Source organism: Falco rusticolus, chromosome 12 (genome assembly GCF_015220075.1).
Source record: "Falco rusticolus isolate bFalRus1 chromosome 12, bFalRus1.pri, whole genome shotgun sequence".
Taxonomy (NCBI): Eukaryota; Metazoa; Chordata; class Aves; order Falconiformes; family Falconidae; genus Falco; species Falco rusticolus.
The window spans coordinates 18278298-18290141 of NC_051198.1; the positions used below are offsets into that span (position 1 = coordinate 18278298).

The following is an 11844-nucleotide window of genomic DNA, read 5'->3' on the forward strand; positions in this document are numbered from 1 at the left end:
TGAGGTAGTGAGTTATAGAAGACAAACCTATGAATGATAAACTAATTTAACTCATGTTTCTCCTGATACAAAGCAAAGCAAAATTCCTTGCTCTGGACTATGAATAAATCAACTTTGGCTGTATAAAGTGTCAGAGAAAGAGAGGAGAGATCTTTGAAATATATATTTATGTTCCTTCCTCTCCAATTCAGGCAACACAAATGGCAGACTTTCACATGTATTTATAAATAGCTACAGACAGTAGAATTATAATAATCTTTCAGTAGCTCCCTATTAACGTATGCTTTTCATCAACCATAATGAAACAGATCTAAGTCCCTTCTCTTCTTTTATATTACTCTTCAACTGAATGAAGAAAAATATTACAAATAACTAAATACATATACTAAACTCAAAAATTCTACAAAAATTAAGGTAGACCACATTTCCATATAATACTCAAAAGAAAAAACCCAACAACCCACAACACATCACCATACATTATTAAGATGGATACAAAATAAAACTACAATATTTGTGGAGAAAATGAAAAACAGGATAAGGGTAAAAAAGTTACTGCTAAGGGTACTTTACAAAAAGGCTTAGTGAGTGTCACCATCAAATGTTATTGTGGCCCAGAAAGAATCTCAGTTATCTGCAAACTTCATTGTTATCAGATGCTTTTTCTGGGCCAGAGTATAGCAAAATAAGAGAACTCCAGTTTCATGCCTGTTCATGATCACAGCTTAATTTGGTAAGAAATCAAAACAATGACAGCTTTGACTACAAATTCTTTTTACAAATACACTTCTTGGGCAATATGATGAAACAGTCATAGCTTGATTGGTGAACTAAAGAAATAAGTTGCCAAACCACATTTCACCTATTTCCCCCTTCTGTGTCCAAGCCTTTATGCTGCTAAATCCACATACTGTCTCTTAGCACACAATAAAGAGAACATCCACATAAATTATCCATAAGGGGTAGGCAAAATTCTTTAAAATCTTCTTCCCTTCATTTTTCTGTCTATCCCTAAAATAAAAATCCCTAAAAACTTCAAAATGTTATTAGCAGAAATATTCTATAGCAATAGCCAATGGAATTCACTTCTAAACCACCTTCTAATATACTACTTGCCACAGACAAATGACACGCTTCTCATTTCTAAACCAAAGGTCTAGAACCAACCAGTAATTTCTTTCATATTTTCATCTAAAGGTTCATTCACATTCAGAACAAAGGCATGACATCTTGCAGAGAACACTTAACACTCCTTACAAAGATTTAACCCTTCCCATAAGCTGCTGACATCGTTCTTTTCAGTTCTGCATTTCCGTATTTGAAACATCAAAAGACTGATCAACAGCAAATATTTTACCACAGAAATAACTTATTTCTTCTCTAATTGCTTAAAATGAGCCTACAATTTTAAAGTAAATCCATATCCTGAAATAGAAAATCTGAAGATATTGATTGCTCCTTTTTTAACTCTAATAAAAGAATAATTTTCCTGTCTAAAAGACAGATGCCATCTCCACAGTGAGACACAGCATCTTTATGATCTATAATCACTTCATTGCTAAAACTATTCATACAAAATTTGAAAGCACATTTCTGACTAAAAATAGAAGGATTTAGAAATGCAGTATTAAATAGGAATTTTAAAATACTCTATATATCTTCCTATCACCAAGAAAACACATACTTAGTGCATGCGTATTTTTTTAACAGCAAAGTTAAACACCCCCAAAGTTAAAAAGAACTTGAACAAGGCTAACTAATAAACATGGAAGTTTTATGAATAAAATCATATTTTTAATGGAGAGAAGACCCAGAAGGCCAGATGATATCTGTAATGAAAGATACCTTTTTACACTTCAAGCTTGCAAGAAATTTAACTAAAAATGAGGTTTCTGTTTTTCACCTGTAGACTAGATTACTTCAGTTTCCTGTATCCAAATCTGAATGTGAAAACTGCAGCAAGATTCTAGTCTGGATGGAACATGTCTCCATTCTCCATGTTAGACTGCCCTAGATATTCAGCCTGATTCACAGACTGACTTCCTGTCAATGCAGGGAATTATTTTTTAATTAACATTAATTACAAAGAAGACTAGAGAGCAAATTCATATATGTAGCCACACAATTCATATCATCAAGACAAGGATATATGTGTAGAAGCCTCAAATATGGTACAAATCCAAATGAGACTAGACTAATCAAACTAAATTCTAGATTATAACACAGGAAATTTCATTTTGACACAGCTTTCACTGCTAACAAAAGTCACACTCATCAAACACTCCTTTTCATACCCCAGAGCTACTATGAACCACCTTAGTACCTGTAGAACTTCAAGAGACCAGCTTCTACCATGTATTGTGAATCTACATTTCATTAAGCACACTAGAGATCACTGTTTAACCAGAAGAGTTCCGGGGATTTTTAAAGTGAGTCAATGATCTTGTCACTTTAAGGATCTAGTCAAAATGACGCATAAAACCTGCTTAAATTTTTCAAGCAAAAATTGCTTTATATTGGTGCTTCTGGCTTCCTGCTTTGGAAGATTTAAGACTGATTCTAAAAATAAACTAGTGACAGAAAACCATGGTGTAAACTCTTCTTTCTCAAATGTGAATCCAATCTGAATTTGGTTAGAGAAATAGCAGCTTACTAAAACAAGCTGCACTGAGAAGTTCAAAAAAGCATGCATGCACCTGACTGGTTGTTTCCTACCAAAGCTCCTATTTGCCTAACAAACTGGTCCCCAAGTCCCTGTAGAGCAGTGATTCCAGCTAGGTCATAGCATATCTGAATATACAATTTGATCAGTTTTGATAGCCCTTGAACTGATATAGCTTGACCTTTATACTCTTTGCCAAAAGCTACTAACAACCTTATGAACTTTCTTAAGCATTTAGTCTTGTCAAGGTATTAGCTGACAACCTTTTTAACATCCAACATATGCAATGAGCTTTCCCAAGAAGATGTTAATGCATAAGGAAAATATATGTAGATGAAAATTCAAAACCACTTTTGTCAAGATTTTAGAGGGGCCATAGGAACATTATTTTTTCCTGACGAAAAGGCATATAAAAGGCTCTCCTACTCAAGAACACTGTGCTGGGTTTACCTGACTGATGTTCTTGTTAACAAGATGCCAATAATATGTTCTTGTTATCTTATTAAAATTGTTTTTATTTATGAAAATTATTGTAATTAATATGTTGCCAACGGGAGGAGACAAGTGAAGGGAAGACTGTCAGACATTGAGAGGATCCTTAAGTTTCCACAACATGATCAAGTTCTCAAAGATCTAGGAACATGTACTCCAAGATTTCTTAACTTCTGGATAAGCATGTTTCAGCAAGGAAAACTCTTGTTCTGTTATGCATATGAAACTGTTAGGTTTACCCCCTTAAATTACTGCTTCTTCAAAAACAGGGAAGAAAGTTTATTTAATATGACTCAAGGTAAAGCAGATTTTGTTGCAGGTATTTATACTTTGTTCCTCGCAAAATACACGGTGAGCATTTTCTCCCTCCCTTCTTCACCATCCACAGTATTCTGAAATAGTATGTATATGCTATCTATTGCCACTGCTTCAGTATAGAGAGAACACATTTTAATACAGGATTATTAGAAGTGAGTTCTGATTATTACTCCTAAACCAATCAGTGATTGTCATTTTTATAGATCACTGAATATCTTCTGGAAAGGTACAAAATACAGGGAAAAAATAAAAATCCCCACCAGGAGACAATGTCCCTATTCTCCTCAACAGTTTTTGAAACCCACTCTGAGCCTGCTCTAGCACAGCAACTGTGCACTTCCATTGGCCAAGCTCAGCGGAACGTAATATAATCATGTAAAACCAAACATGCTTCTTTACAGCCTACAGTTTGCGCTATGTCCTAATATCAATGAAGCTACTATTAGCCAAATGAACAATACCAAATAAAATGACATGGGAAGTGATGGAAACAGAAGTACACAAATATCACATGTCAGAGCAAGATCAGCCTGACATTCCCTTGGCTTTTGTGTGCCAGCATAGGGGAACCCCAGCTCATCTCCTACCTTGAAACTCCTGTAACTAGTAAAACAAGTAAGTGACACTGAGTGTTGCAAACCATGATGGTGAACTAAGGAGACTGAACGAAGTAGTTCAGGACCGCAGTGTAAAGGATTGCAGACTTCCTCAGCCTAAATTCTACCTGAATACCTTACATTTTCTATTACCAGTGTGCCTCTGAAGACCTAAAACCAAGGAACAGAGACACTGCACAAAGAGATTAAGTAGGTTGTGGGCATCTGGATGAATCCATAGCATTCCCCAGCAGTTCACAGGAAAAGTCCGTATGCAGAAAAAAGACTGTACCTAACCCTATTATAAATGGGCAGCATTTTCCATTGGAATTTTTCTTTTGCAGCCTTTTAGCACCAGTAAGTGTAAGTTTAGAAAATGGCAAATTAAAGCTTTGTAGAGTACTAAACAATTTCGTATTTGACTTTATACCCAGATGCAAATTTAAGTCAACCTGCATGTAGTGTTATGGGGCTAGGTTTTGTTTTGGTTTGGTTTATAACCTTGCAAAAATGTCACAATTAATGATGGTTACTTGTTTGTGTTAGAACTTAGTTTCTAAGACTGACTTTGATTTAAAGGTCCCAGTTAAATAAAAATGCATTTTACAGTTTCAGAGACAGCCTCTTCACAATATCCTACACTGTTCACAAAACGCAAAATCCTACATGCTCAGCAGGGCTAATTAGAGGCTGCAAAACAACTATCAGTTCAGGGATGCTCAAGTTACTGTCCCAATACTTGTTGAAGCAAAACAAAGTTACAGATACCTACAAAACTGAACAAGGCAAAGGAGACCAAAGCAGGAGGGGGTGGAGGGGGTGGAGGGGGTGGAGGGGGTGGAGGGGGTGGAGGGGGTGGAGGGGGTGGAGGGGGTGGAGGGGGTGGAGGGGGTGGAGGGGGTGGGGGACACACAAAAAAACACCCACAAAAATCCACACAGTAATGAATGGGAGCTTTAAACATTTCTGTTTCGCTAATGCCACTGAGAATTCATTAACACTCCTTCAGAGGGTTTTTGACGGATTTTCAGGTTTTGGGGAGGTTTTGGTTTTGTGTGGTTTTTGTTTGGTCTTTTGTTTGTTGGTTTTATTTAAATGCAAGTGTCTTCATTTGCTTTACCTGCTTTAATATAAAACAGATTTCTTCACTAGGTATAAATCATTTCAGTAGGAAGAGGAAGTTTTTTATCCTTTTGTTTTGTAAATTGGCTTTCAAATTATCATTGAATTTTAAAAAAAATATTAAGAAGAAAACTGAACAAAATATTGATCACTACCAAAAAGCTTCTAGAACTTTATGAATAACATCATGCCATTAATTTTTTTATTAAGTCTATAAGTAAATGTGTTCAGTTTTTTAACATCCTATTTATATCTGAGGGATGTCAAAAAAGAAAGGTATTAGAAATATAAAATAAATGCTCATATTTGCATTGTTACAGGTACAATCATCAGTATTTTCATTCAAGCTCTGCCACTTCAGTGAAATATACTGACACACACACCCCCGACACACTGCTTACTGTAACAAACAACTAAAAATAACATCTAACAGTTTATTTGTAAATTATGCCCTAGTTATACAAAACACTGGAAGAATGACTAATGAGTTTGATATTTGAGGCTTGTACAAGATCTTAGGAAGTACTTAAAACTTAAATAATGGTTACCTTAAGGTCACACTATACTCAGGATAAAAGATGCTTTTATACTGAACCCAGGTCCCAGTTTCCTCTTCTGTATTCTGGTCTTCTATTGAAAAGAGATTGAACGATGTGAACCTTCTTACAGACACTTGTTGGAGATGCACATCTTTCAAGTGTTTTTTCTTCAGAACCTTTGAAATGAAGAACAAATTAAACATTAAGAATAAAACTTTCAAGAAAGAACAAACACAGGCTTATTTAACTAAAGAGGCCAGTCTGGAATGAACCATAATAGCTATGCTATCAGCTCATAGTTATAAATAACTAGTCCAAGTATGTCAAAGCCTGACAAAAATAACAGTGGTATCGATGATAGGGGTCAAGAGAATGGGTTATCAATTTATGTCTCAATAACTGTAAAGCAAATGTACTGTGTACAGAAGTACACAAAGTTGCTTTTTTAACCCTTGCTCCAGCAAACCCACAGCAGGATTAGAGGCAAGTCGGGTTCTCCCCTATCCTCCCATCATCATCACCATGAAAGTTTCACAGACCAAGCAGTGCCCTCACCAAGCAATTTCTGTGCCACCCATTGTCTCTATAGATATATATATTAAAAAAAAAAAAAAAAAAAGCACAAGCGTATCTTCTGTAGAATGTAAATGACTAACCCAAAATATTATCTTCAGGTGCCTGAGTGATATGTGTTTGCCAGTTAGGCTACTTCCTAGCCTAGAAGTCTACTGCTGCACACTTGCAGAATTGCTGCCAAACTTGTTTGAGTTGAGAAACTTGCTACCAGTCCCAGGGCTCTGATTTTCAGATGTCACAACTGCATATTCCCCTACCAGGCCCCCATAAGGGGACTGATGCATTAAGCCAACCTTTACGTGAGCCCCAAAACATAAAGAGAACCAAGTTCAGTGCTAAGAGACTAAAGAATTCAAGGCAGTGGCAGAGTCAGAATGTGGCTGATTGCATTTTTTTAAATTATTAACACACTTATTCTAGAAAGTAAAAACATGGATGCTCTGTCCTGCATAGTCTGTTGCACTCAGCCATCTTTAGGGCTCCTCCATACAGGAAAACCTGGCACCCAGCCTGTTTGAGCTGTATCATTGCACAGAAGACAACTAGCATTTCTCTGCCAGACAAAAAGGTTTATTCTTTAGGTCAATAATGTGGATGGAAAGATGCCCTTGGTTTAACTTCTTTCTCCTAACATTGGACAGAATACATAAATAATTTCCATTGCATTTTTAAAATTAAGGTCCACATGCAGTCCAAAGTGATGAAAAAAAAAAAAAAAAAAAAGAACAGAAAATAAACTCATGGCTATAAATTGGGTGAGCTGAAAGGAATAGCTCCATTGAGTAGGATGGTGCTACAATTTAAAGGTTTTTGCCAACTAAAGATAAATCTGAAGTAAAATGAGAAATAGCTCTCCAGAATTATGAAACCTGAACCAGAAACTTTGCATACAGGATGCATACAACAAAATAGCAGGTCAGTGATTTCTTTGCTGCACCCAACCTTTGTCAACATGCTTTAACTGGAAATGCATTCACATTCAGCAGCCTTACAGTTTGGTGCCACGTCCTATTATTTTGCAGGATACTTGGAAATATTACATATGTGAGCAAAGCAATTGTATTCGCCATGCTGCTATAGTTTCTAACAGCAGGTCTGATGCATCAGGCTTGCTGCTTTTGGATCTGTTTCCATCAGCAGGTCTCAGCATACAAAAGGCCGAGGCACTTTCATCAAAGTATTAAAAATGTCTCTGTGCTGTCCACTATTTCTTCTACTTCCATAACACATGAGAAATATATACACATGAAGAAAATCACAAAAACATCAAAACAGGAGAACTAAATTTAAAAACTAGCAGAATTAAGATCTTCATGTAATAGTGGCATGCCTGGAAACAGAATGGACCATCTTGAAAACTAAAGAAAACCATGAAGACCCAATTTTCAGACATTTGTGTTTGTTTGGGGGCTTTTTAAGGGAAAGGCAAGCTACTACTAACAGGGGAAAAAAAAAATCCAGCAGTGACAATAGTTTTCTGTCCTACAGAGACGTCTTCTAGCCACTCTGAAAAATTAATTCTCTAGGTTAGCAGAAAATCTCATGAGCATTTGAGTGCTCAAAAGAACATTTCTCCCAGAGCCTCAAACTTGAACCAAGTGCTCTAAGATCTGAAAATTACAACAGCAGGTCAAATCTTTTAAAAACCTAAGTATAACAAAAGATGGAGCACAAAGGAAGAATATGTTACATTATTTATACCTAACTCTGTATTTTTACAGAAGGATCACAGTTGGGTTTTTTCCTCAAGTCAGTTTCTAAAAGCATCACAATTGTGCTACAAACTACAAAGTTATACTGCTGTTATAGTATAATCCACTGATAAAAAACAGAAGGTGACAAACCTATCTAAACTCCTAACACTGTTTTGAAGAGGCTGAAAGATAGTCTTCTCTATTTTCATGATGCCATTCCAATGAAGGTAAAGCTCCCTAACGTCCTGCACATTGCCATTATAAATGAACATTTCCCAGGGGCCTATAAAAGCAGTAGCCTATATGAAAGCAAGCTAAAGGCTTCTCAGTAGAATAGACACAATTCCTGGCTTTAGGGATAGCAAAGAGGAAGAACTATGGTGGGGAAGGAATCACCGGACACTACTGTGGTTGGAGCTGGTGGCCTCTTCATCTTCTCCCTCAGTAACTTTCAGCTAAGTTCCTCTATGTATTTTTATTAAAAAAAAAAAAAATCCAGACGCCTTGTTTCATTCTCTTCAAGATCTTCTTTTGGTATGGAAAGGTTGTATCTTCTACACAAGATCTTTACAGGTGTACACAAGCACTGAGCTTGTACACAGGTCACACATAGTACCTCAATAAATAATACTTTATGTTCTGTAATGAAAGATTCTCTTCCAAAAAATAGGTTCCTTAAAAGAAAAAAATACCAAGAATGATGACAAAAAGCCTTCAAACAATGCAAGCTCACACTTCTGCCTTGCCGTTTTCCCTCTCTCGAACTTGCATTTTCTTTCCTCTCTAACTTCACTTAGCAATATAGAATTCTAAGGCAATTCTTTCTTCATTAACACACAAGACATTAAAAAAAATGTATCACCAAACTGCCTCCTGTTTTAGAAAGATTCTAGTAAAACATTACCACAGATCTCAGTTGCAGAGCTCTTGGTATTTAAGCACAATATCAGGACCACATTTAGGACTCCCTATAAAACCTAAAGATGTTTGAACTCTCTTCAAAAAAAACCCCAAACCAACAACTACAAAAAAACCCCAGCTGAACCCAAACAACATATGGACAAAGGCAGTCACCTGAAATTCCATATATTTGCTTGGGTATCTCATTGTGTATGGCCTAGCTGCACTAAAAGCCAAATTCAGTAACTTAAAGAGCTTATAAACCTCTGCTCAGTTCTATGGCACTGACTGTAACGTGTTATTTTATGCATGCAAGAAAGCTTCTACATAATTAACTACAGCATAATCTATAACTATCTCATCTCTGAATACCATCAGTAGGACTGTGCATTATTTATTTGTACAAATAGTTTATTTACTAAACTGTTTTATTTAACTGTAAACAATTTACAAACTTAAGACTAACAAAAACAAAAAGATACAGAGCACAGCCACCTTTCACAGAGAAAGGAGCAGGAAGAAAAGAAAAATTGTTTTGAACTTCTGTTCAGGGAAACAAATAAATAATAGACCACTGCTCTGTCCTTACTTTAGCTTTTATGTTTCAATTCTGGAAGCTAAAGTACATTAGCAGGTTAGCAAGACTTCTGTGACAAGAAGAGCAAGAGAAAGGTAACAGCCAGAATAAATATATAAAGCTTTCAGATTTCAGGGCAGTTTTCATTAAACCTTCTACAGGAAGTACATGTACATATAGGGAACAACTTAATTTATGCCTGTTCCTCTAACTTCCCTGCCCAAAACTACAGATTGGATAATGCCATCAGTTGCACAGACTGGCAGAGTTCAAAACACAGCCTTCCAGAATTTACTCCAGTCATTTATAAATGCACACTACGCGTGTAACATCTTAGCATTTTTTTAATGCAAAAAATACTTTCCTTGATCTGACAAGCTAAATTTAAAAATATCGCCAAACTTCAAACTTAGTACATACATAAAACATTTTATTGATACAGAGCACAGGTAATTATGCAAACCCCTCGTTTTTTATGCTAGCTTCATAGGATACGTGATAAAAGGGCCTTTTTCTTAATTAAATCAGCGAGCACGCACTCAAGCATCCTTACCACAGCAAATCGATTTGTGTATGCACTGAATGGAAGCAAATTCAAAATACATGAAATCAGTTCTGTGGTGTGCTTATAAGGCATTATTAGAAGCAGACTGAAAAGCATTTGTAAAAGCACTGTAAGAAACACTGACAGTGTTCCTTTAAAGAAAGGATAAAGGAAGTTTGATACCTTCTTCCAATCCATAGATAGATCCAAGCATCACTGTAGTAAAGAGAGCAGAACTGATTTTTACTTCAGATATACCAGCAAGATTAAATTGATCCTTGCTCATTGTACCATACAAAAATCAACAGAAAAGAACATGGAAAAACCCAGAGAATCTGCAGAGGAAAAGGTCACAGACACATGAAGTCTGAGGAAGAAATTGAAGCCTTCTCCCCAAATACCTATACGCACCCTCCACACCCTCACTCTATCATTATGAAAAGTTCCTTATGATTTTAAGAGACAGGAATATGCCAAAGGCACTATGTTGAAAAGACCTAACAGCTGGAGTAGTCACGGAGCGCAACTTACAAGAAGCTGCTGGGATGGAAACCTACAAAGACAAACCTGATATTCCTGCCTGTCAGTTTCACATTTCCTGCTTTAGAGTATTCTTGTTGAACAGGACTTGAGGATTTACAAACCAAAAAAACACAAAGAAAGGTGCAATATTAACCTTCTCACGCCACGACTGCAGCCAGGTGCCCCCTTCAGCCCAGCGGCCACCCTGGGCCTGCTGCCTCCACTCCGCCATCTCAGGACAGCCGGTGATGGGCGGCTCCAGCCACCCATTTCCACAAAACCAAACATTGAACTATTGCGTCCAACAAACAGCAACCGACTTTTAAGCCTTTACACATGTGCTCTTCTGTGGAGGAATCCTTCCCAACCTTGCACCAGACCTGAAGGCAGGCAGTGCCAGGTGAGCGGGGTCTGGGCCCAGCTCCCCACAGCAGGCGGCCGGGCAGGGCAAAGGGCGGGAACGGGGCCAGCAGCCATAACCACCCCAGCAGCAGCGCTGGTGCAAGGTGCGAAGGCACAAGCTACCACCCTCGAGCAGCGGGTGCAGCGTCCCCGTCCCATGAACGCTGCTTGGAAGACCACAGGCTGCTTTTGGGATCCCTTGAAGGCACACATCAAAGAGCCATATGTCCCTATGTACGTATATATTTTTATTACTACTGTTTTTTCCAGGAAGAAGACTGCAAACCCCTTTGCAAGCCCCAGCATGCTACTCCTCACAGTTCTCCCGCCACGGGTGCGGACAGCGCCCCGCAGCTTCCGGAACCGGCAGCGTTTCCCGCCGCCCCCGGCCCCTCAGGCGCTGCAGCCGCCGCCGGTGCGCGGTAGCCCAGCGCGGAGGGGCGAGCGGGGACAGCAGCGCCCCGGCCCGCGCAGCCGCCGCGCCAAGGCACGGCACCGCCGCCGAGCAGAGACGCGCTCCCCTCCCACGGCGCCGCCGGCCCGCCCCGCCATCCCGGCAGCACCTCCCGCCCGCGGGCTCCCCCTACCTGTCCGAGGAGCCGCCAGCGGGCTCTCGCCGCTCCCGCACCGACCGCCTCACGCCTGCCCGCGGCGGGGCGGCGCGGAGAGCCGGCAGCCTCAGCCATGCGGCGGCGGGGAGCGCCTGGAGCTGAAGCGGCGGGAGCGCGCAGGCCCCCGCCTCCGCGCGCGGGGAGCGCTGCCGTGGCCGGCGGGGACTCGCCGCTGAGCCTGCAGCGGCTGCCAGCAGCGGCCGGGCTAGGGCTGGAGGGCGCGGACGTGGGCGGCCATCTTTGTTAAGGGCAGCGCTAAGAAGGAGACGGGCTACCGCCGCCCTGCGCC

The 11844-nt window shown here is 39.4% G+C and overlaps 1 protein-coding gene across 1 annotated transcript in view; it reads right to left on the reverse strand.

The window, feature by feature from the left end:
- CAMKMT (calmodulin-lysine N-methyltransferase) overlaps positions 1-11657 on the reverse strand; it is a 221290-nt gene extending 209633 nt beyond the window's left edge. Inside the window, exons 1-2 of the mRNA XM_037405446.1 lie at positions 11532-11657; positions 5739-5905 (exon numbers count right to left, since the gene is read on the reverse strand). Of these exons, the coding sequence (XP_037261343.1) occupies positions 5739-5905; positions 11532-11630 (266 nt within the window). The 5' untranslated portion in view covers positions 11631-11657. The remainder of the gene's footprint in view (positions 1-5738; positions 5906-11531) is intronic.
- Between the last annotated feature and the right edge of the window lie 187 nt (positions 11658-11844).